The sequence below is a fragment of the Crocodylus porosus genome, unplaced genomic scaffold (assembly GCF_001723895.1).
Source record: "Crocodylus porosus isolate Cpor-Errol unplaced genomic scaffold, CroPor_comp1, whole genome shotgun sequence".
Lineage (NCBI taxonomy): Eukaryota > Metazoa > Chordata > Crocodylia > Crocodylidae > Crocodylus > Crocodylus porosus.
Window position 1 is genome coordinate 65134719 of NW_017728886.1, and position 26954 is coordinate 65161672.

The window sequence follows — 26954 nt, forward strand, 5'->3', positions numbered from 1 at the left end:
GGATAAGCAGCATGGTATAGTAATCAGAGGGTGGGATGAGTCTGAATAATCCTGTGATATTTTGAATCTGGGCATATGGATGCCTCCATCCCCCTCAAAAGGGAGTCTCCAACCACCACCACCTATCTCTTTCTTTTTGTGGCAGTGGTCTCAATCCTCCCAAACTTGGGGATGCCTGGCCTGGCCTCCTCCATTAATTAAATGTGCCCCTTCTCCTCCTCTGTTGCTAGGGCTCTATATATGTTCCCCAGAAAAATGGTGGCAGGTAGAAATGAAGATTTCTGCTTGCTGCCAGAGGTCATAAACTTCCAGTTTCCACCTTCCTGGGAGTCTGTGTCCTTTTCCTTCTCTCATACTGCCTCTGGCAGTTCTTCCTCCACAGTCCTAGAGGTCTCTTTCAGCATCAAATTGAAGTAGTCCTCATAGCAGAGGATGCTTTGGAGCCTTGCCACCTCCTCTTACAGAGATTTTTGCCTGCTCCCTGAGGGACATGAACAGAAGGTACCACTCACATCACAGTCACTCCCCTTCCTGTCTGTCACTGGAAGGAACCTGCAAGCTGCAGTCTCCACAGCACCAAACCAGGACCTGGATGAAAGCTTCAGTGGTGATCAGTCCTGACTGGACAAACACCTCACAGGTGCAAGCAGAAGTGCTGGCAGTGGCAGTGGCTCTGACGTTGCAACATTCTCCAGCCATTTCTTTGAGTCTCTAATTTCACTGCCTCTCTCTTCCTGCTTTCCAAGCAGACTTTCCCTAGAAAACTCACCGGTAAGCTGTCCTGTTCACCGCTCCTTGGTCCTGCAAGGTTCCCTTTCCCCTGCTTCCTCTCACTAAGCTTACAGTGAAGAAAAGTGAAAGAGTTTCCAGGCAAACTCCCTAGAGAACTGCCCCTCACTCGGGACTCTAGTTAAGCAAGGGGATTAAGTCTTGGTCTAACTCCTGAGTTTTAGCTGCTTACACTAAATATAAAAGTAAACTAAATATTAAGAAAGAAATTACCTTAAAAGCTCCCCCTCAGAGAGGGAGGTAGTGAACTGACCTGTGACTGCTTGCAAACTGCCCTGTTTCCTGTCCCTGTTCACTTATTCCCTGGTCTCGAGGGGAATCTCCTTTTATACCCTGCTGGACCCAGCTCTGCCCCCTGGGTAGTGCTGGTATCAGACACAGGCAGCAATCACTCAGCTAGTAGCACTCCCAGTTGCTCAGAGCATACCCCAAGCACACAGCCCACCGAACAAACACTTGGCAAGCCCAACACACAGGCCACCCTGGCTCACTTACCTTCCTAGGGCTGGATCTGGTTCCTGGTGCTTGGCTCCACTTCTTTTTCCCCTTCATCCTCTTGCTCTCAGTGAACTGCTTGTTCAACCTGCCCTTTTTGCTGTTCACTTGCTCCCTGGTCACTCAGGGAGTCTTCTTTTTTAAAACAAATTACTGTCAGTTCCTCAAATCTGCTCAGAAAAAATACATGTAACAAAATTAACAGAATCAAAATCAATCTCTAATATTAGGTCAGCAATTAACATGTGTTTGTCCTTCAGAAGGAAGTCCCACACTTGGTGCAGAACTCTTTGGTATAGATAAGTTAATATCTATTATATTTAGAAACTGTAAGGAAGTTTTGTTACTAGCTGCATAAAATACATTAAGTGTACCTCAGGCTGAAGGAGGCATCCACATTAACATGATAAAATTTTTCTTCCTGCACAGTTTTTCTTCCTAGTTTCAATAACTGCTTCTCTTTTCCCAGAATTGTACTTCCTTCCCCAAATTATATTTACACTGACTTTCTTGTGCCTGCATTTCATTATCAAACAAAGCGGCATTCACACCATATGAAGTTGGATTGAAAGCTGATATAAGGAGCTTTAAAAAGGAGAGTTAAGTAATATGTTGAGATTAGCACAGGAAAGTTGCTAAACTTCAAACTAACAAATATACAAACAAAACAAAGGAAGGGCTGAGAAAAGAAACTACTGGCATTTACTTAAGACATGTTTTGTAGAGAATATGGGTGCTTGTACACATGATGGTGGGGCCATGTACATGTGACAAAGTGACAAGAAATTGTCATTTGTCTCATGTAATAGCATGACTTTTTGCATGACATGCATGATTTTTTCCATGTAAAAATGTATCTGAGTGTGGCAACTTAGACCACCTCCAATGTATTTTAGTTTGATCAGGACAAATTGTACTTTTCTGGATTAAAAAAAAAACATGCACATGTACATCATGTCTGGCATACAACATGTCTGGCGTTCCAGCACCCTGTGCACCATCCCCACCCCCTTCTCTGGCTGCCAGCATACCGAGCCACCCTCCTGCCATCTTCCCACACTACCCTGGGGGCAAGCTACTCCATTCCTGGATGGTCAGAGAAGGTGGCAGGAATGGTGCACAGGGCACTGGAAGCCCACTAAGGTTGAGATTCCCAAACATGCCGAGGCTTCCAGCACCCCATGCACTGTTATATGGGGCTGAGAGCTGCCTGCCTGTGAGCTGAGGCAGCACCTGCCCAGCTAGCACCCTGCCTGAGCAGCCCCATGGTGCTACCACCACAGAGGGAAGCACTGCCCCCTGCCTCCCCCGGCAGCTGAGGGGCTGTTCAGGCAGGCTCTGCCAAGGGGAGCAGGGAGGAAACAGTGGCAAGGGGCCCCCTTTTTTTTCCTGGTGGAGCCTGCCTGGCTCTCCGGTGGCTGGGGCACAATCTGCCGGCAGGCCCAGAGCTGTGGGAGGGGGGCCCATTTCTTCCCTTCATGGTGGGGGTGCCCTCCAGGACTGCCTGGGTGCAGTGCTTAAGGTCGGGTGCTGCCCAGGGGGTACCACCTCTGAAGAGGGAAGGACTGCGCCCCCCCCGCATCTCAGGGCCCACTGGCAGCTTGCTCCCTGGCCACAGGAGAGGCAGGTAGGCTCCACCGGGAAAAAAAAAAAGAAAGTGGGGCCTTTTTTTTTTCTGGCAGAGGCTGTCCACAGCGGGGGGAGGAGGGGGAGCTGACAGCAGGCCATCACTGTGACAGAAGCCCCTAAATTGAAAGGGTGGGTCACAATTAAAAACCCACAACGTTAAAACCCCCACCCTTTCAATTTAGGGGGACTAAACCCCATATGAGTGGGGAACAAGCAAGCTCAGGCTATTTTTTTCATTATTCTTTTTCTCCTTGGTATAATAGAAGTTACAATGTTACTTTCAAAGAGTTAATTTTTCTCTTGATACTTTCTAGGGTGATGTAATAATCTGTTATCCTCCTCATACAGGACAAAAAATACAATGCTTATTTAGATTGAAACTATAAGTGTATCAGGCTGTAACCATATCTTGCTAAATGAAGCAGGTCGGCTGATCCCCTTCATTAAGTGAAACAGACATCACCCACTGTCTTGTAGGGCCAGGCCCCTGTCACTCTAGGGGCTTCAGGGACCTGATCCTGTGAAACAACACTTGGGGCATGCCTCTGCAAATGGGCACCCCAAGGCTTTCTCTATTTGTTGAGGCATGCCCCCTTTCCTGGGACATACCTACTTTCCCTTCATATATATTTCCTGTTGTTTCAGACTTTGGGGGCTCCTGTTCTGATTTCTTACTGGTTGCTTACATTGTATACCTGCTTCTCTGTTAAGCTGTAATAATTTTAATCTTTATTTGATGTATGCCCCTGACTTCCTACACTGCTGTGAGGAAGGCAACCCCTTTCTACACCCTGCGCTGGAGCTGAGCCAAAACATTCCTTCCCAGTCTATCAGTTTATTACTATAATGCTCACCACAGACCCAAATCTTGATCATATGCTTCAGGATCAGAGCTGCTAATTTGGATACAGGAGAGTGCCCCAGTTGAAGGAACAGGATTTATGTACCCGCCCAAAGATGCACAAGGGAAAATGGTTCCCCTGAACTTCCACTAACCAGCTAATTGGGTTAGAAAATGACTCTTCTGTCCCCTGTCCCCATCCCCCATGCCAATCCTTGGCACTTTAGTGGGGAGCATCCTTAAAAGAGTGACTTCCCATTAGCCAGATAACCTACCCCCACTCCCTCACCCAAGAGAGAAGGTTATGGTATAATGATAGTAATCAGTGTATGCATGTGGTGGTACTGGATTCTCAGGGTTTCTAGTGTCCTTCTTGCACCTGTAAAATAATTATTTTGGCTCAGAAGTTTTTGTTTTTTGTGTAAAGGGGCACTGGCCTGACTTTCTTATAAAAGCCACACCATAAATCTTGACATTCAAAAATCTAGGTACTTTTACAGTGTGATAATTTACTGTCTTTTGTTAGTTAATATTTTAAACTCTCAGGAAGATATTATTAGTATCTTATAGGCATTAACTATCTTCTTGTGGGGAAATAAATGAGAACTCATCAGCAGTCAACATTTGACATTGATAAAAAAATTAATAGAAAAACACAGCATATACAAGTAAGTGGGAGAAAGAACAGATAAAGGTGCTTTAATTTTTGTAGTGTAGAAGTATTATGGTATTTACTACTTCTTTCCACTGGTTTGGGATGACAACATTGTGTCTATCTATCAATGGCCTCTAAGAGACCTTTAATTCAAGGTGAAGTGGAATCTAAGCCACAATACCAACAACGGTGCCTCCTGCTGTGCCACACAACGTTGGCAACAGGGATTTGATCCCTATCATGGCTTATTTTGCCAGTGCAGGGGGAATCTGGGATCATGGTACTGGGCTCCCTCTGGACCTGCAAGTTAAAACCCAAGTGCAGACAACCAGCTGATTGCCAGTTGGGTCTGAGGACCTAACCAAGTTCTGATACTGGACCCAGTCAGGTCCCTGGCCTCAGTCAGCTGATTGTCAAAACCCCAGCTCGGGTCTTTACAGGTCCCAGCACCCAGGCACCCTAGGATTGGGCTGTCAAGACAGCTGGATCCTGGGGCTGCCCCCTGCTGGATTCTGACACTCAGTGGAAGGTGATATGTACAATTTAAGGTGTGATACAAATGAGCTACCAAAGGTTGTTCTTCGTGGAATATATGTGGAATAGCTTGGTGGCTCATTTACTGTATTATCACATCTTAAACTGACTTGAATGTGTCACCAGGTTACTATTTAAGACATGATTAACCAGTTAATCATGCCCTAAATAAAACATCAGGGGCAGCCTTGCTTTATTTTCCTTTACACCAAAGCTGGGCTGCTTGCTTTGCTTATTCTGATGAGAGCAATAAAACAATAGAGCAATATGAAGTTTCTTCCAAAGCTGACTAAGGTATGTAGACACAAACTAGGTAAATGACAGAGGACATGGGATGGGCTGAAGTCACAGATAGTCTCAGCGAAGGAATGTGGTAGGAACTTCAAACTTTATATCCTAACTGTTAGCGTATAGTGAATCCTGGAGGTAGGGTCAGATTTTTGGTTGGTTCCAGGCCCAATCTTTTGTTTCCTTGGGTTTGTTTGAGGAAGTTTTCTGATACATCCAGACTATAAAGTTCAAAGGCAAAACCAATTCTGCCGGTTGGAAAAAGCTCTCAGTTCTTTCTTAAGTGTTCAGAAAGAACATGATCAGCTCTCCTCATCTCATTAAAGTTCAGGCTTAACCTAGCTTCTGATATGAATTTCTTACTATCTGGAGACAGTAAATCCTTGCTCTTCTAGTTGGTAACCTCATAACCCTCACCCTCAGATCTCTAAAAGCTCACAGAACTCCATGGTGCCAGGTTACGCACTCTATTGTGTCCATCATTGTGCATCCCTTTGCTTTCATGAACAGAAGTAAATCCAACTTTATTGCCCTTTTGCACCCTTTCCTGGTGGTTTAAAAATAATTCCCTTGATCCATGGCCATGCTCCTTTGACATCAGTAGAGGTTGGAGCAGCAGTTCTTACTTATATCAATATGAGCTGTGTGCATAGCTTAAGAATAGGATATTGTCCTCATTTTGTGGGACATGAGAAGCATTGAGGCTCCCCTGTCAAATGTGAAGTTCAGATCTTGAAGATTTTCTTAATTTTTATTCATGCAAAACTCCCTTTATAATCAATGCAAATAATAATTTAGGTTCCCTTTAAAGACTTGCATGTAAGAGTAACATTACATATGTAACTGCTTCAATGAGAGTAAGCAGGTAGGCAAAGTGTTTGCAGGATCAGGACCTTAGTAAAGATTTTTTAAAATATGGACACCGAGGGCCCCTCAACACATGCAGGTAAAGGCAAAATGTGCAATCCACACAGTTGTGCCTCCTGTCATGCCACATGTGCATGGCAGAAGGAGTGATTATGAGATTGCACTTTAGATCTTGTGGTACTTTATTGCCAGTGCATTGGGAGCCACTGTTAGGAACCCACTCAGCTGATGGGGCTCCAAGCCACTTGGTGTTCCATACACAACCACAGCTGGAAGACTGCAGCAGTTGCCATCTCCCAGGCATGAAAGAGCTCCACACATCCCCAGGGCTGGAAGATCATAGTTGTACCCACAGCCCTGGCACAGCTGCCCAGCAGTGCTGGGGTTGAGAGTTCCCTCAGCTGCAGGGCTTCCAGCCCTGGCTGCACATGATGCCCCCATGAAGCTGGGAACCTAGTCAGCTGATGGGGCTCCCAGCTGCAGGGCCAGACCTTGCTATATGTGTAAATTAAAGCTAAATAGCAACCAGCTATAAAGTTATTACATATTTTCAAGCAATAACATTGTAGTTGGTTGAACCTTTTTATGGTGTGATTGTTAATTTTCATGTCTAGCTGCTCTAAATCAGTTGCATAATTAATCTGGCAATTGCATGGTACAAGCAATGTGCAGAGCAGGCCTCTGCAATGTAGCTTTTTGGTTTCGCTCATTTTCATTCTGTGTCCAGTCAGGGAATAAACAAAATATACTTGCTGCTGTGATTGGCATTATAGTCCCATTGTCAGAGGAACTGCTGTATCTAATTCTGTTTCTTCTCTTTGTCAAGCAGATATTATTTTAAATTTCCGAACATCATATGTCAGCAAGTCTGGCCAAGTTATATTCGAAGCGAGATCTATTTGTATCCACTATGTAACTACCTGGTTCATCATTGATTTAATAGCTGCACTTCCTTTTGATCTCCTTTATGCGTTTAATGTCTCCGTGGTGAGTACTACATTTCTTTATTTTTAATATTACTTATCTCAAGTTGGTCACTTTTGTGAATAAACATTTTTGTTCTATTAAAAAAACCAAAAAACTTAAATGTGTTTGTTTTCTATTGACAAGGATTTCTATTAGTTTTCATCCTCCTGAGAATCAGCTTACTTCGACGGTAGTCCTACTGATTTAAGTAGTGCTGTAGTGGGATTAGATGCTAATAATTCAGTGCAAGGGGGATAAGACCATACAGAGAACTATTAAGCAAAACCAGAGAGTCTTCTGACAATATAAGTGTGCACTGGATTCCTTCCTGAGTGAATAAATGTTAGGAAGCCAAAGAAGAACTTGAAAAGTGTTATTAAAGGTGTTAGACGAAGTTAAATGAGGGATGCTTTCTGCTTATTCCCCTCTGCACCCCCCCCGCCCCCCCAGTATTCATAATCTATAAAGGAAACTATATTGCTCCTCCACCTCTTGCAAAATTTTACTTCCCGTTTATTTTAAAATTTAGAAATTCAGCTCTTGCCTGGCAGAAAGCCTCAGTAGTGTTATCTGCACTGGCAGAATTATCCATTGCAGGCAAGCATTGTCAGCAATGGATGAATCTGTACTCATGCTGAAAATATCTTAAATGTATATGTAGCCAATGGCAACCTATATTTTCCATTGACTCGGGAGTCCATAGGCTTTTAATGCTCTTCAGAGCATCAATCTCTATGTTCAGTATCCATCTCCCATTTCTTTGAGAGCAGTGAGTGTTCTGCCCAGATGGAGAGGCCTATAAGAAAGGGGTAAAGTTGAATGAATGTAGCCACTTCCTCAGCAGAGGGTGGAGCTTCCATAGAATTTGCTTTCATTTCTTCCTGCTCATACACTCCTTGTCTTCTACTTGGAAGCCTAACTTGGGAACAATTTTGGAAGAGATTTTTTTCTCATTACTATGGGTTTTCCAGGTAGGAGGAGAACTAGAATGGAGGACTTGATTTTGTGCATTTCCCAATTCATGGGATAATGTACTTTCTATAATGGACAAACATATCTGTCATTACCATTAATGAAAGTTGCTCACATGAATGCTAAAAAAAACCAAAAAATACCCCTCTCATTTTGAGAGCAAAACTAACAAACCTCATGACATTTATTTTATTATTATGTTACCTCTCTAACATTTGTCTAGCACATTTGAAATCTAACTATTCGTGTCTCAAGTTTTAACTGTTAATTCCAGTTAGTCAATAATTTACAGGTTCTCACATCACACACTTGCAGTTATAGGAATACTAGTGTCTCCAGCCCCAACATTATAACTGCATTAACCAACATAAATGGAAATGCATTCCATTTACAGTAAAAAATCTACCTTGCAACTTTTTAAATAAAACATGTCAGATCATTTTCTTCAAAGATTTTAAGAAAAAGAAACAATTGTTTGTCCTTACGATGGCTAGAATAAATTATTTCCTTCCAAACCAATACTGATGGCACTGAGAAGAAGGGAATGTTTATCATGGATTCTGAAAGAGAAAACTTTTATCAAAGAACAAATTTTCTCATTGTCACAGTAATAAAAATGTCTGTGGACAAAGAATGTAATTGGAGCTATTTCAAAAGGGGAAGGGTGTTGCTGCCCCAGCTGAAATATCACTTGTTACCTTCTAGTGCTAAGTGTGCACTAACCTGTTGCCATATAAATGTAGAAAAAACACTCCTACTTTAACCCTGGATACAGCTGGGTCAAAGCTGGGGAAATACAGCTCACTTGAATAGCTACAGATTCATGAGCACCTAGCTCTTAGAGGATAACAACTGCTGCATATTACTTAGTAGCTCTCTCTTCTCCGCCCACCTTCCCCCCCGCCTTTGAAACCACTCCAAGTGAAAGTTCATCTATGCCCTATAGAAGGTGTACAAATTAAAAAGAGTCTAGTAAAGAGTGACAAACAATTAGCGGCTTGGGAATGTGCCTTATGAGGAAAGACTGCAAAAACTAGGATTATTTAGTGTGGACAAGAGAAGACTTGTGGGGAGAAGAGAAGGCATTGATAATAATCTTCCAATACCTGAAAGATGGTTATAAAGAAGATTGAGATAAATTATTCTCTGTGACTGCAGGGGACAGGACAAGGAGCACTAGTCTTGAACTGTATTAGGGTAAATTTACATTGGATATTAGGAAGAACTGTCTCACTATAAGGGTGTTTAACCATTGGTACAGACTACCTAGACAGCTTGTGAAATCTCCACCCTTGGAAATTATTAATCTAAGCAGGTTAAACAGATGCTTGTCTGGGGTCATTTAAATAGATATGATCCTGCTTTGAGCAGGGGACTGGATGACATGACTTCCTGAGGTCCTTTCCAGCCCTACTTTTCTATGATTCTTTAATATGATTAAAATACATCTGCCCTCCTTGCCATGCCTTTTAACAAACTATAGTTACATCTTTGCATCCACAGTGCTTTGCACCTGTACAGATGTTTACATCTGTTAAAAAGTGGTGTAAAATGTTGCCAAATTAGAAATTTGAATATTATATCAATACTAAGGTACTCCATCAATTTGTACTCCATTTCCATTAGTGTGAATGACAACATATAGTACAAAACAGTGGAGAAGCAAACCCAGAAAGTAATTTCGTAATGAATAGGCAAATGAAGATCCCTGTAGATAATCTTTTCATTAAAAAATGACTAGTACGATTCCCTGTTATTTCCTTCTGCTTTCACTGCAAGCAAAACTTCAATAATGTATATCAAATTTAGCTACATCAAATTGGATCCCTTATCTCCCTTCAGTAGTCTACTGTGATTTCAGATTGCATGGGTTTGTGTCTTTGTCATTTCAGAAGAAAAGGTTAATCCTGCTAGTCTAAATCAATTACCCAAATGGAGAAATTTAGCTAGTCTTGTATTTATAGGCAAAGCAGATTTACCCAGGCACAAGTCTGAGTGCTGATTCTTCATTTTGTCTTTCTAAATTTATGATAGAGGAAATAAAGCTGCCTGCTTGCATCTGAGGTTTTCCAATGACAGATTGAACACAATAGAAGAAAAACATTTGGACTGGCTAATGAGAAAATTCAGTGTAATTAAACATGATGTATTATGCTCATGTTCAAATTATGATGGCATGGTTTCAAAATATGGGTTATTTTTAGTCCTAATAAAAATGAAATGTTTTTCTAGCCATTCTAATAGCCATTATTCCTATTAAAAAGGAATTTATTAATGTTTAACCTGCTATTAATATCCAGTGGCACTGGAAAAAGGGATCAAAGTTTGGAGTTTTGACATAAATGACCTATAGAATCTGGAAATGAGTATATTTTATACAAGTATAACATGCCCAGAGATTTTTTTCTAATCATTTCTAATTATTTTTCTAAAATATTGCTTTTGCCATACCATAGTATGTTTACACCTCAATTTAAGTGCTTGTAGCTCAAATGAATTACCTTTATTTGTATTACAGTAGTGCATGGAGACCCAGTTGGAGGCACACATGTAATTATTATTAATCTTTCTAATTAATCTATGTATTGACTCAGAACCTTTGGCATGGACCAGAGCCATTTTCTTCTGGGTGTTTTAGAAATGGAACTGAAGAACTCCAGAAATTTTACAGTTTAAGTATAAAGCAAGAGACCATAAATGAGTAGAGGCATGTAGGGAAGCAAAAGGTAACACTGAAATCATATTGGTTTGCATTACAGTTTGTAGTTCCAAACCAAAAGCAGCCTAACCATTGTTAAGCTTTTGTAGGTATCATGGCAAAGGTGAGTTTTAATGAGGGATGTGAAAGAGGCTGGAAAGAATTTTGCATGTGGGCAGTATATGAGAATGAATTTGTACATTTGAAAATCTAACAAGTGGGTAATGGAGGCCTTAACTGTTGGATGATCAGAGAGAAAGGACAACCTGCTAATATGAAAGAAGAGGCAATTAGAGTAGGCACAGGCTGTGAAAGTCTTTGAGAATGAAGACAACTAGCCTTTGTTTTATATGATATAGAAGGGGAACCAGCTGCAGGATGCATATAGACAGGTGATATAGGCAGCATGGCAGGATAGAAACATTTTTGCAGCAGCACTGTGAATGGATGCCCATATCATTCATATACAGTGAGCATTTCACTCCCCTGTGACTTTTGCCTGGATTTTATCATCTGTATTCAATAATGTGATCAGCCTCCAGTTCTTGAGGCATTCTTGGTCTCCCTTCTTATACACTAGCACCATTACTCTGTCTGCAAAACCATCCCCAATCTTTCTTTCTTCCATTGTCTCTCTGAAGACTTTCAACAAATCCTATCCCACCCACGGCCAGAATTTCATGTAAAATTTGGCTGGGAGTCTACGCTTTCCTGATGACTTGTCTCCTTTAAAAGTTCTCAAACACTTTTCTACCTCTTATCCTTAGTTCCCCCCTAACTCATCCTTCCCTTCATCCTCCACCTTCTCCTTGATGTCTCCCAAACCCCTCCTTTTCTGCTCTGTATCAATTTTCTGCTTTCTGTACAAATCCTCATAGAAGTCTGCCACAGTGTTCAGTACCTCCTCCTGGCCATTCTCCTTTTTCACTCTTTCTACTTCTCCCTTTGCTTTCCTGACTCTTGCAGTAAAGTATGAGTTCCATTCTTCCCATTCTGCCACCCAAGTCACTTTCACTAGGAATATATTTTCAGCATCTCTGTCTTTAAACCATTCCTCTACCTCCAACTTTGTCTATATGCAGATTACTACAGGCATGTTATTTCAAGGTCAGGGGGTACATTGACATGTGCAATTTACTGCACATGAATAAACTCTGGAACTTACTGGTCCAGAGTGAGGTAAATTCATATTTGTTCACATCAAGCAAAAAACTCCAAAAAGTATTGCTCCAGAGTTTATTTGTGCGCAGCATGTGGAGTCTGGTTGGAGCAGCCAGGCTGGCAGGGGACCCAGGGGGTGGGAGAAGGGGAAGCCTGCCAGTCCAGGGCTGCTCTGACTGGGCTTCATGTATTTCGGAGGGACTAGTTGAGGCACAAGGGTGTTTCACATGGGGCTAGCCAACAGGCCACCCCTCTCCCCCACTGAAACACCCTTGTACCTCAGCAGCCAGCTGGATTCCAGCCCCTGCACTGAATGCTCCATCTAGGCTCCATGTGCTATGGAGTGGCTCCCTAGAGCATGAGGGTGCTTCAATGTGGGGGCTATCTGCTGGCTAGCTCCAGACTCCAGCACCTTCGTGCCTCAACCAGCCCATAGCACATGGAGCCTGATTGGGGCAGCCCTGGGCTGGCATACTGACCCCCCAGATCCCCTGTCAGCCCAAGCTACTCTGACCAGGTCCATGTGCTACAGAGTGGCTGACTGAGATGTGGAGGCTCTTCAGCATGGAGGCTGCCTGCCAGCTAGCCCCACACTGAAGCACCCTGTGTCCCAGCCAGCTGGGATAGCATCTACATGTGTGCTACTGCACATGAAAATACTCTGCAGCAGGGTTATACTTGTATTTTATAAGTACAACCCTGCTGTGGGGTTTATTAGTTTTGTGAGCCTTAATAGGGTCACATATGTAGACATTGAGACATTTACTGCAGAGTTAATAAGTCTACTATGCAGTAACCATCTTGTGTAGGTGCACCCAGGGTTTTCTCCTTGCTTCCATGTGCTCAGAGAGAGCAGGGACAGACAGTAAAGGGTGGGGGCTGCAGAAGGGGAAAGTTTGGGGGGAAACCTGATTGCTCCCTCTCCCCCAGATTTATTTTCCCTGCTGTAGCACTAGGAGGGGACAATTTAAGGCAGACTTCCAATAATTAGATTCTATACCTAGACAAGTATAACAAATTTATATTTTTTTCATATATAAAATCTAATTACTGGGGGCTCATTTTATAGCCGGGGTTGTCTTGTATTCGAATAAATGTGGTACATAGAGAGAAGTAAACAGGGCCAAAGATAGAGTTTGTTGAACTCTAAGAAAACAGAGAGCAAATGAGAAATTTGTCTTGAAGAACAGACTGGACGAATGATAACAGATGTATGAGGAAACCCATAAGACAATGAAGTTACAGAAACTAGGAAAGGGCATGGTCAACTGTGTTGAAGGCCTCTGAAAGATGAAGGAGGATGCTTCTGTGATTTGGGTAAGAGGAGGATTTTAAAAATTTTGGCAAGAGAAATTTAAATGGAGTACAAGTGGTAGAAGCCAGGTGAGAGATGCCTAACAGAATGGTAAAGGAGTGGATAGCATGTTCAGTGAATTTATACATAGGGCATTAGCTGAAGAAGCAAAGGGGGTCAAGGTGCTTTTTAAGACAAAAGAGACTGAAAGATGTTTGCATTCTGAATGGAAAGACAGAAAATAGTGAGAGGTAAAGGGGACAGTAAGAATGGACAGCATGGATTCAATGAAACTACAGGGCAGATGGAGGCATAAGAGATGAGCAAGTAGGAACTTTTCCATTCAGGAGAGGAGAAGAAGAAAGTTAAAGGGGAAAGCAAGGACAAGGTAAGAAGGGGAAGGTCCTGACAATTTCTTTGCCTCCATTTTTTTTGAGCAGGGACCAGGGCATCCCTCACACCGGGATCCCCGAAGGACCCAGGGGAGGCGCTGCCAGGCCCAGGGTCAGTGAGGACCTAGTCAGGGAACTTCTGGTGGGACTAGATATGTTCAAATCATCAGGTCCTGATGATCTCCACCCCAGAGTACTGAGGGAATTAGCAGAGGTCATTGCAGGACCCCTGGCACAGGTTTACGAGCACTCATGCTGCTCTAGCAAGGTGCTGAAGAACTGGAAAAGGGCCAATGTGGGCTGCATTTTCAAAAAAGGGAGGAAGGAGGACCCAGGAAACTACAGGCCCGTTAGTTTTACCCCGGTCCTGGGGAAGGCCTTTGAGAAAATTATTCAGGAGCACATCTGCAAGGGACCAGCAGGGGGGATCATGCTTGGGGCGACAAGATGGGTTCATTTGAGGCAGGTCCTGTCAGACCAACCTGGTGGCCTTCTACGACCAGGTCACAAAATCCTTGGATGCGGGTGTCACGGTGGACATAGTCTTTCTGTACTTTAGGAAGGTCTTCAACACTGTCTCACCCCGTTCTCATTAAGAAATGAGGTGACTGTGGCATTGATGCCTACACAGTCAGATGGGTCGCAAATTGGCTGGAGAGCCGCACCCAGAGAGTGGTGGTGGATGGGTCTTTTTCATCCTGGAGGAATGTGGGCAGTGGGGTCCCCTAGGGCTCAGTCCTCAGGCCCACACTGTTCAACATCTTCAACAATTTGGACAAAGGGATGAAAAGCACCTTGTTCAAGTTTGCAGATGACACTAAGATGTGGGGAGAAGTGGGCACACTGGAGAAGAGGGACAGGCTACAAGTAGATCTGAACAGGTTACAGGGGTAGGCAGATGAGAACAGGATGGGTTACAATACAGACAAGTGCAAGGTATTGCACCTGGGGAGGAAGAACTAGCAGCATACCTACAGGCTGGGGAACTCCCTCCTCATCAGCACAGAGGCAGAAAAGGATTCTGGAGTCGCTATTGATTTCAAAATGAACATGGGCCGCCAATATGGGGACATGGTCAGGAAGGCTAACTGCACCTTGTCATGCATCCACAGATGCATCATGAGCAGGTCCAAGGAGGTGATCCTCCCCCTCTATGAGACACTGGTCAGGCCTCAGTTGGAGTACTACATCCAGTTGTGGGCACCGCACTTCAGGAGGGATGTGGCCAGCATCGAGAGGGTCCAGAGGAGGGCCACTCACATGTTCGGGGCAGCAAGGCAGGCCCTATGGCCTACAGGACCTGAACCTGTTCAGCCTCCACAAGAGAAGGCTGAGGGGGAATTTGGTGGCCATCTACAAACTAGCCAAGGGAGACCAGCAGGTTATGGGAGATTCGCTGTTACCAGGAGTAACAAGGAATAACAGCCATAAGTTGACTGAGAGTAGATTCAGGCTAGATATCAGGAGGCACTACTTCACAGTTTGGGTGACTAGGATCTGGATCCAACTTCCAAGGGAAGTGATGATGGCTCCTACCCTGGGGGTCTTCAAAAGGAGGCCGGATAATCACCTAGCCAGGGTCGTATGACCCCAGTAATCTTTCCTGCCCATGGCAGGGGGTTGGACTTGATGATCTGCTCAGGTCCCTTCCGACCCTACCTACTATCAAACATACATTGCCAGTTTTCTCTTTAAAAAAAATTGGTGAGATCTTGTGCAGAGGAAGAAGTTGAGGCAGGAACAGGAAAGGGTTTGTGAAGCAAATCACATCAGAATTGGGTGTATGGAGGTGTTGGGGATTGAGTGTATGGGAGTCAGTTAATTAATATGAATGATATGCATTAATATATATAATTATAATTATATCAGTATGGTAAAGGCAGGATCTCCCTGAGATGTGTTATAGCCTCAGGCCCCAGTTGTGCAGTCATGCATGCTTAACTTTTCAAATATACCTAATCTCATTGACACCTGCGTACAGGATAAGAGATGAACAAAACAACACATGAAGCAGGGCAAGAGGACACAGTAACAGTGAAATGACTAGTAAAAAGCACTTAATGAACTCAGTAATGCCAGTGTGAATTTGGAGTAGTTTCAGTAATCTCCATGGTTTTAGACAGGTATGTCCGGGAGCCCAAGAGAACCAATAGCTAGTTTGTAATTTCATTAGTAATTTTAAACTGGCCCAGGTTGCAAAGTATATTAGCCACTGCAGGCTTAGGTTTTCATAAATCCATGCTAGTTGTTTAACCTTTTAGAATATAACTTTGGGGAATGGAATCCAAACTACTCCAGTTTATACTGAATTAGCCTAGATAAATAATGGCTATAAAGTGAAAAGATTTTGATCCAGATGTCCATCTGGTGTTTTTTATAATACATATTGCTAAGTGTTTAGGTGCTCTGGAGGGAGTCAAGTAGTTTGTTTTTGCTTTTCTCACAAGGACCCTTTGCTAGCTGGTGCAGAATGAGCCAGTGAGAATGATGCTTAGTGCAGGAAAAAATAAAATTGTGTGGCAGGGATTTGGAAATGCTGTCTAAGTGTTATTTGATAACTGTGAAGCAGCTATAAAAAGGATGTATGTACTGAGCATGTCCCTTACAAATATAGGATCAGATTGCATAAGCTCTTCTGCCAGTACCTCGAGGAGAGTACTCCTGAGCTTCTCATAATGACAGTTCCTGTACTCCAGCTACTGCTGAATGGGAATATGAAGGATGCAGAGCACTGAGTGGGGTGGGCTGTTTCCATGAAGAGATGCAGCAAGAAGGATGCTCCCTCTGCTTGTTGAGGAGTTTTTAAAAACATTTTTCCTTCCTGAGACACCATTTTTGTCCTGAGATTCCCACTGTTGTGAAGCAGTAATTTACCACACTCAGCATAGAAGTGAGCCCATAATGATTTCATTGGTCTTATATCCTGCAGAATAGCTATAATATGTTGTCACTTCCTATGAGCAGAGTACCTGCCATTTAAAAAAAAAATCTAATTTCCACTATGGAAGCAACTCTTTCTTTTTTCCAAGGCTTTATTCCTGAGCCAGTTTCATCCGATATGTAACTCCATTGATTTAGGTCCCGTGTTTGCTAATTAGTCATACTATTTGTCATCCATAATCAAAACCTATTACAAATAGGTATGTCTTTTTTAAATATACATGGTGTCTTTGTTAGGGAAGATCAGGTGCCTGGCACACATTACAGTTACAGTGCGTGTGTTAATCACATTATAAATAGTAACAGTGTTGCACATTCAGCTGATTTTATGGCGCTCGAAAGTGGCAAACCAGCCATAAAGTTATTCCACAAAAAATATGGAACTTCTTTGCGGCTTGTTTGTATGACACCATAAATTGAACATGTAGTATCCCCATGTTGATGCTGACAGTCACTTGATTGTCAGTGTCAGCATTGGGACCAGGGCAACCCTAGTCCCAATGCCAAAAAATGGCTTTTGGAAGAGTGGTGCAAGGTTCTCTGGCAGGGGGATCTGAGGGGCACAGACTGCTGGGTATCTGGCAACCCCTGAGTCCAGAAGTCTTTCTTGCCTTGCCCTGCAGCTCCCACAGGGGGGCTGATTGTCAGACCTGCCCCAACAGCCCCAAGTCTGGAATCCACCCAGGTCCAAGTCCAACAATTATCTGATTGTTAGACCCTGCCCCAACAGCCTATGGTCTTGAACCCATCTGGGATTGCCACAGCCAGTCCTGATTATCAGCTGATTGTTGGACCTGGCCCCAACAGTTCTTGGTCTGGAACCTGCAGAGGGATAGGAGCAGCCCTGGGTCTGCAACAGGGGCCTCCCTGCCCAGTCTGCAGGAGCAGGCTAGAAGCAGCTCAGCAGTGATGTTATTTGGATCGGAGGAATTTTATGCCCTATCCCAACCATTGCACCTCCTGCAGTGCAAATCTAACATGGCAGAGGTGCAGTGTTTGAGATGTGGCATAAAGTTCCTACAATTCTAGTCATGCCATTGTTTGAACATCTGCCAGGGGCCACAGTTATAATAGTCTGTTTGGATTTTTTCAATTTATTTTGGAAGGAGTGAACTGAAAAATACAGAACTGAAAGTGAAACCCAAGGAGTACAACTTCATTAAATACACAGTTAGAGCCCTGCATTTTGGAGTCCATTTGGTCTCAGTCAAATGTACTTAATAGATGCATGCTGAGCTAAAAATAATGTGGTGGCTTAGCCAGCGTCTGAACACTAAAGTCAAAATTGTAACTCGGTGCATGAGAGAATCAAACAGAAGGGGAGAAATTTCAAAGAAGTTGAAAGGAGGGAGGAGTTCTTTCCTTTCATTAATCTATATAGTTGTCTGTTACATGTCAGCTGCTGAAAATTCTTCTTGCTGTGTTTATTCCCCCAGGTCTCCCTTGTTCACCTCCTGAAGACAGTCCGGTTACTGCGTCTTTTACGTCTCCTTCAGAGACTGGATCGTTATTCTCAGCACAGCACAATTGTTCTCACACTTCTTATGTCCATGTTTGCTCTGCTTGCTCATTGGATGGCCTGCCTTTGGTACGTCATTGGGAAAAGGGAGATGGAAAAGAATAATCCCCTCACTTGGGACATAGGTAAGAGTGCTTTTACTATATGAAAATGACATAATATTTTATCGTTCTGGTTACAGTTGATAGTACTGTATCATAATACCTTGTAGAAAAAAAATTAAAACCTGACAGTATATTTTATCAAGATCTCAGAGTTAAAGGTCTGCCCAAGACCTCAAGGATTTGGCAAGTTGGTCACAGAAAGGGAAGTGTTATTTGAGTAAATCATTCATGATGGATCCGACTGGGATCCTATTTGAAGTTTACCAATGTGAGTGAAATTTGTGCAGTCTACGTCTGTGAGTTACTTGCACTGCTGTAGTATTTGATACTGTTATTGATTTCCATAGCAGACGAAAACACTCTGAAGTCTGAGCATTTTCTTCTAGAGCTCGAGATTCTCACTTGAGCAAGTTTTGTAACCTTTGCTGGCCTAAAAAGTTGTTTGACTCCACTAACTAATAAAGCATAGCTACTGGACTAATTGTTGCAATCCAGATAGTACTTGAGGAAGTAAAGTGGGTTTTTTTTCCTGCTTTTCATTCCTTACTTTTTAAATCCCATGTCTTTATTTCTCCATTGTTCCCAGTCTTCATTCCCTTCAATGAGACATTTTCTCTTTGAGATATAGTATGATCTTTCTACGATTTGCAAAAGTTAGATTAATTTTCAGTTAGCCACAAAATAGAAGACATAAACTTGTGTTTAAGGGCCTGATTCTTATCTCACTTACACCTTCATAATTTATGGCATTGCTTGTCATTTCCATGGGTTTAAATGAGCACAGAACAAAACAAGGAGTCTTTATTGTTTGTCTACTGCTGTGAATTAGTCCATGCTGAGTTAGTCTTACAAAATACAAGACATACCTTTTAGTTGTACAACGAACAGATATTATTTGAAATGTTCCTGCTTGCTAAATGCTTTCATTCTATGAAAGCTGTGTGATTGGTTGAAAATGGACCACCTTCAATATACAGTGAGCAGATTAGTAGGAGGCCAAATGTCAGGATGCTGCTTCCACTAGATACTCAAATCTGTCAGGTATGATTTGTGTAACAGTCTTGAACAAATCTCCTTCCTGTCCTCAAGAACTTCAGCAGCAACTTTTTATTATTCTACATTCGGTAGCATTTATAATACTCCAGCAATGGAAGAGTTACTATTAGCACCAAACTAAAATACTTATGTTTTACATTATTTTCTATAAAAATCCATCTGCTTCCTTTAAGAAAGATTTTTTAAAGTCCATGTAAATTACACTTTTATATATATTGCATCCATATTTAAGGATGTCACCTTCATTCTCCTTTCAAACTTATATATAGTAAATAATATTTGTTACTTCTATGGGTATCAGTATGTTGATTCAGTAAGAAAAGCTAAATATGTACACTTTGGACCATTTTACCTTGTGCATGCTTTCCTAGGTTACAATATAAACTCTGTAACATAGGAACATTGGAAAGTAGGGCTGGAAGGGACTTCACAAGATCATCTAGTCTATTCCCCTCCTGAAGGAGAACGTTTCTGACTAAACCATCTGAGCCAAGTACCAAGTATGTTATGGATAGATTCTCAAAGGCACTTGGTTATTAGGACTGTGCAAAACACCATTGTTTCATTTTGACGTCCATTTTACCATTTCAAATGGACATTGTTTCGTTTCATCGTTTGATTTCGTTTTGAAGCATTGAACAGTTTCATTGAAACGGTTTCGACACATTTCGACGTTTTGCTCATAGGCTATAATGGGGAATCATGTAAATGCCTAAAACTGTATTATTTCTTGGCTGATTCATATGAAAATTGCAGGGATGGTTGCCGCTTCTGAGGGCATGATGCCTGCTAAGTTGGGTACAGAGGTTTCTTGGACATTGCACCTCAAACTGCAAAAAGCAAAGCTCCTGACACTTGCTGGCAGCAGCATCCTGTCATCTGGTACAGATCTGGGGACCCGCACCCCCAGGAGGGCTGCTGAGCTGTGCTGGACCTCCTCCCAGGGGTGCAGGGCCCCAGATCTGTGCCGAATGACAGGAGGCTGCCGCTGCTACCTGGGACCGATGCTGGGCTTCATGGAGCTCAGCCCAGCAGTGGGAGGTGGAGCACAGCCCTGGCTCTACCAGCTTCCTGCTGCTGGGCTGCACTCCAAGTGGCTCTGCAGCCCCACTGACTACACCCAGCAGCAAGAGGCAGAGCGCAGCCCTGGCTCTGCCTGCTTCCTGCCACTGGGCTGCAATCTGTGGGGCTGTGGAGCTGCTCAGAGTGTAGCCCAGTGGCAGGAGATGGACAGAGCCAGTGCTGCGCTCCACCTCCTGCCACTGGACTGAGCTCCATGGGGCTCCACGGAGCGCAGTCTGGCAGCGGAAGGTTGGCAGAGCCAGGGCTGCACTCCACAAAATGTCAAAACATGGCTAGAGCATTACTAGGTATTTCTAGTGGTCAGATAGGGTTTGAATAACTATTTTCTATTCATGTCTTTCTGAGATCTAAGCCAGAGAATTTCTGGTTTGTTTCCATGCTGGTCCATCTTAGTGAACAATTTGGCCAATCAAAGTTGTTTTAAAGAGTTCATTCATTAGAAGTAAGAGGTATTGGGTACACATGTAAATATTACTTGGTGCAAAAGACCACATATAGTATAAGGATACATCCATGAGGACAAAAAAAGACTGAAGCTCTTGCTGGATGATGGAGAAATATTGTATTAGTTCACTTGAAGGTATTTTCTATGGCTGTGCAACATAAGCACAGAGATGTTACAAATACACTTTGAAAGGGATTTCTACCCCATGAGGTTGATCAGTAGGACAACCATAAACCCTTAGAAGCAGCATCTGCCTTTTTAATCAAATACACAAAAAATCCTAATATTAATGGGGAAATGCAGCTGTATTTGGGGTGTGTACCTGAGGGACTCAATTTACACAAGTTCATTATTTAATTTCTTAGTTAGACCCTAATGACTGTAGTGGAGCTACTCTTCTGTGTTCTATTGGATGACCACAACCAACCTGACTGCAAAGTTAGTGTCTTCTCACTTGTCTTGTTTAAGAGTTTGCAAGACTACCTCTGCTGAACATGTTTCATGAAGATCATAGATAGAGTGACCATACATCCTGGGTGACCAGGGACAGCTCCAGCTTCCACAGTGCTATCCTGGCCAGTTGGTTAAATGTCCCAAAGCAGAGTCCAGCAGAGATGCAGAGCACTGGACAGGTGGCTGGGCAGGCACTGCTGCTGCTGCATAGAAGCAAGTTGGGTGGACTAGAGTGGGGTGGTACCTGCTCCAGTCCACCTGCCTTGCTCCCACACAGAAGCAGTGGCACCTGCCCAGCTGTCTACCTGGAGCACCATGCCACACTGTGTCTCCACCAGACTCTGCTCCAGGGCTTCTGGCCAACTGGCCAGGAATGGACTATGGAACTTGGGCTGTTCTGATTTGCCCAGGATGTGTGGTCACCCTAATCACAAAAGACCACCATAACTTAATCAAAATTCAGAAAAGAAGTGCAGGAAAGAGTACTTCCAATTAACAGTGGGAATCACTGTCTTGACTTTGTGATCAGTTGATTAAGTCTGGGAGCACAACATAAACTAGAGATGCCACTGATTTATGATATCCCAGAACTTCCCTTGCTGACTGCTGAACTTATCTGAAAGCAGCATTTTTGATTTACAAGTCAGTGGCATCAGAAGGACCTGCAAAGCAGAATTCTACCCCAGTAGGGCATGGAGACATGACTTGCAGAGCAATTACCTGAGCTTGTAGGTTGTATTAGGTTGCCCACAGAGGCAATGTCCAGGACATGGTCCATACTGGGAAGGAGCCAATGTGGTAAGGGTTAAAGGTAGTTGCTCAAATTGGGCATGGGCAGTCCAAGCCATAGATTCTAGGTAAGTACCACTTTAGGTAATTAAGTAGTTTGAAGAATCTAGACACTAATCTAGATTCTGTCAGTATCCCTGAAGAAAGCCATCAAGCAGAAATCTCTATCGTGATCATTATTGTATATTATATCTTATACTTACTGACTTAGAAAGGTTTTAATGCTTGGAAGATTTTCCCAGGCTGATGCCAAGAAACTTGAGGCATTCATCATTCTATTCATTAGTTTTTTGTGGTCATAAGCAATCTTGTCAGTAGCTCTGAGGTTGTGTTTTGAATGTTTCCTTGAGGCTAGTCAATTGCATCACTTGTATATCTATTTAGATTAAAATTCAAGTTATGCTTGCTTCAAAGAAAAGGTAGTCTCTTTGTTTTGTCTTTTTTATGATTGTTTTAAGATCTGTCCCAAGCTAGGTGTAGTCCTTTGGTTTGAAACTGCACTTTAGTTCACTAATTAAAGATTTTTGGTAGTCTGGAATATGATGCAGGATCAGGATCAAGATAGTTGATACATAACTAAAATCATGTCCTATCTAGAGTATAAATAATAAACACGTCTCACACCATTCTTTACGCCTTCAATATGATGTGCAAATCCTAATTGTAGCATATTGTATAATTAATTTAATATTTTACTTAATTTATGTATCAGACAACTGATACAGGTTAAAAACTTGTTTGAGACTACACAGGGAGTTGGTATTCTCTACGATTGGAACTCAGGTCTTGTTGGTTTCCATACTAGTCTTAATGTAATGTGCTTATCATTTTTTTTTATTGATTGACATTCACACCGACTATCTAGCTATGTTTTTCTACAAACTTAGCCCCTCCTCCTCCAGCTGGTTATTTAACTATAATTGGTTCTGTATTTAACATTTGCCCTTTCTTCCTCTCTCCTCTACCCCTATGTGCCAGATCCAGTACCCACAGCACCCACTCTGGACTGACCTGAGCAGGCACATGTGTGGATTGTATCCCAGACTGGTTTGAGTGGGTTCTGTGGGCACTGGACTAGTCCCATGCAGGGCCAGCAGTGACGGCTGGATAATGTGACTTTGTAGGATCTCTCCCGTGGGTCGTATCTTTGGCACCCCTTATTTACACAGAGTGGGAATAGCATCTTTGTCAATCTTGTTCTCCCACAGCCTGTGCCTTATTATAATCCAAGCAAGCCTCACAGCACAATGTGAGAGCTTTACTCCCCATTCTACCCTGACCACATAATGGTAAATGATGGTCTTGTTTTCCTCTTTTCCTTATAGAAAAGGAATACACAACAAACTGAGTCTCATGATATGAAACATTACACATGTTGCTTGCCTGTTGTTTTACTGTTACTGGCTTTGTTTTACATATATAATTCTCAGGATATTTTGATGGCATTTATAGAACAAAATGGATTCTGTCCAGTATAAGAGTACATATGAATTCCAAGGACTTGGACACAAGAAACATTTATACATGTGTAAATAAAGAGCTGGCATACATATTTACTAAAATACAAGATGAGGTTTTTTCCCCCCCTTAATCAGCAAAACAAAAAGGCCCCTTATCTTACATTTGCACACAAGGACACCTGATTAAATACATGGTCTATTTTTGAACTTCTGCTAAAAGCAAAATATTCTCAATAATGGAAACAAACTGTGACGTGAACAAATTGCAGCCAGCACTGATCATGACTATAAAGTACATGGCCTGTTTTTTGCAAATGCTGATGGGAAACTCCTTTTTTAAGGTAAATTTTTCATGTCCCATGTCGAGTCAGTCAAATTAATTCCAAATCTATGAGTCATTCAAGAACCATATGTGGCCATACTACCAGCAAGCATCTTCCATTCCCGCTTGGGGCTTCAGATGCTACCAAATCTTTTGGCAGGCATCCAACATGCAGGCCCAAGCCTGGAGGCTTGGGGTTCAGATGCCCCTGAGTTTCGCTTGCCTTTAGCCGTATGGCCACAGAAGAAAGCTAGGGAGACATCTCTGATTTCCATAAAGTCAGCGTATAAACCAAGATCTTCCCACTGGACGTGAAAGTTGGAGGCTAACTATGCATTACCTCATCAGGGTACTACCCCTGCCAAAAAAAGTGGTTTTCCCCTGCCAGTAGGAAAACCACCTTAGTGGTTGTGGTATTTCCTCACAAGGATAGATTAGTGTAACCCATCTGAATAAGATATATGGTAGTACCCACTTAGCACCAACTCTCTTCAAAGGCATGGTGAGCCACTAAAATGCATACATTTTTACTTCCTCCTCACTCCTGCAGCTGAACTTTCTTTCCCATTTCCAATTATTTCTGTTTCTTCACTAGCCTTAAATGTCTGTCAAACATCATCCAAACAGTTCACCCAGAATCCCTTTGTAGCCCCATCTCTTAGCCTGTTGCACATGATTAGCATGCTGCTGTCCAAAAGGTAAAGCTGGACCAAGTAGTCCTATACTTTATCTGCATAGGAGTCATGACAAGAACACCCAGCTCCAGTCATGAGTGAGGGGCTAATTAGCACATGGATCCTTTGGGGGTGGGGGGGTTGTATCAGGAGTATACATAGATATTGAGCTGTGATGAGCCCTGGAGTATCCATGGCCTGAAACACTTTTGACTCTGGTGGGGGCCCATCCCACTAAACTATATAGTAATTCTTGATCTTTTTGGTTTTGCACTAATATCATGCCTAGTTTGTATTACACATAAATAGGTGCTAAGTGCTGCTTACATTTGTGTTTATGGAGTACCTGTACTAAAAATTGCAGTAGTGTCCAAAAAAAGGTAAAATGCATCAATTCTGAATGAACTAAGTTTATGAATGCTATATACAAACTACTCCAGCTATGTTTATTTCAAAGTCTTTTTTTTTCAATTTTTTCTCACTTCCATGTGCTCAGGGAAAGTTTGGTATGACAGTAAGAAGAGGGAGAAGGAGAGAAGTTGAGGGTACAGAGGGGTTACCTGACCCTCCCCCAGGGATTTATTTTCTCTGAGGTAGCAGTGGGAGGGAGACAAATTCAAGACAAATGTCCAGGAATTAGATTGTATACCTGGAAAATGTAACATTTATAAGCCTTTCATATTTAGAATTTAATTATTGGGGGAGTCATCTTATAATCATGGTCATCTTATATTTGAGTAAATATGGTAAATCCCTGAACTGGTGTAATTTATTTGAGTCTTGTAAGCTAAGTAAAGATGCTCAAAAAGCCTGAGGGTGAATCAATTCAATCTTCTCAGGTTAGTTAAAGCTATGTATATTGAACCAATAAGCAAGTGAACAGACATTCACTTTTGTTTCCAGAAATGTATCCACATGCCTGCAGTGGCTCAGGTCAGAAGCCAGGGGGCACTAGAGCATGCCTCCCTGCTCAGTTGGTTAACTTAGTTGGCTAACTAAGCCTAGCCCACCTACTGTGCAAAGAGTGATTTGAAGGGGAGGTGCTAAACTTCCTGGGATGCTGGGGAGGGACTGTGAATTAACTTTAATCTGAAGGGGATGTGGGGCAGAAGTTCAATAAACTGATTTAATCTAAATCAGTTTAATCTGGTACTTTTCTATCCAGGTTTATCTTAAACTGGCTTTGGCCATTTTGAAAGCAGTTTATGTGCACTGAACTTCTGTTGTGTTACAGATTTGAACCTGTTCCCAATCACTTATACCAGTTTATGTGCTATTTCTGTCCCTACCCATATAGAGTTAGTCAACAAGGAAAAAAAATGGGTAAAACTCTACTGGTATAAGTTACACTGCTATTAGTGTCATTTGTCATGTGTCTATTTCCAGTCCAAGATCACTGTTTGCTACCTGCCACCTACTGGGAATATTTATAATAGCTCCTACTTCAAGCAGTTATCTGGAATAGCTGCCCATCTATCTATTTTGGCTCCCTGTGTAAAGTACCTCAGTATATAAGACTGACATAAATTAAACTTAGTAAATGGGTTGTTTTGCTGCCCCAAGACTCAGTCAAGATTTGGAGCCAAAACCGGTGCTGTAGTGATCACTGGCTTGGACAGGTTATGAATGAGTTATATTTATTTTCATCCCAATGTGACTATGAACTGAATAATTTATATAAGGGAGTAAAAATTATCAAACTAAAATAAAGTTATCAATTATTTCAAGCTTTTAAAAAGATGGGGTGTCTTCAGAAGCTGCTGTGCTGCAAAAGGCTCATTTAAATGGTCAGGTTCAGCAAGTCAGAATTAGAGATAACCTGACCACTCCATCGAGACACTAACTTAGAGCTGATAAATTCAGGCTTATAAATCCTTGCAGGCAACAAATTACATCTTTGACTGAATTATGTAATTCTCTAGTCAAGGTCAGCATTTTTGTTCAGTGTATGATCTCTGCCCCATAGCATTTCATATTAAATTTCTGTTTTGGCATATTCATTATGTTTTTAGATTATTGGTATTTTAAATTTGCCATCATATTGGTGAGTATGATACCCATTACTCTGAAGCTACAACCCTTTCTAAGTTTTGTGAAGCTACTTTAAGAAGAAACAAATATAATTATATCTCACTTAAACATTGAGCTCTTCAATTGAACAAGATGCACGGTATGGTTCTAGTAATTTTGGTCCTTTGTTGTGTGGGATGTGCATGCATCTTCTTGTTTCTCTATTTCTGATGTCTGGGGGGAAATGGATTAATTTGTCTCAGAATTCGTTTGCTTTTAATTCATGTTTGAAAAAAATGGTTGCCAGTTAAAACTGTCACAAAGCATTTTTAGACTCCAGTTTCTTAGAGATTTTAACCAACAAATTTAGACAACCTCTCAGAACAAAATAATTATCCCAGAGATTGAGATATATGGATGGTGATTTGGGAGAGATAGTTTCATAGTTTCTAGGGTCGGAAGGGACCTGAGCAGATCATCTAGTCCGACCCCCTGCCATGGCAGGAAAGAATACTGGG

General features: G+C 42.3%; 1 protein-coding gene across 1 annotated transcript in view; it reads left to right on the forward strand.

The window, feature by feature from the left end:
- KCNH8 (potassium voltage-gated channel subfamily H member 8) overlaps positions 1–26954 on the forward strand; it is a 245275-nt gene that overhangs the window by 124556 nt on the left and 93765 nt on the right. Inside the window, exons 6-7 of the mRNA XM_019532738.1 lie at positions 6928–7085; positions 17958–18165. Of these exons, the coding sequence (XP_019388283.1) occupies positions 6928–7085; positions 17958–18165 (366 nt within the window). The remainder of the gene's footprint in view (positions 1–6927; positions 7086–17957; positions 18166–26954) is intronic.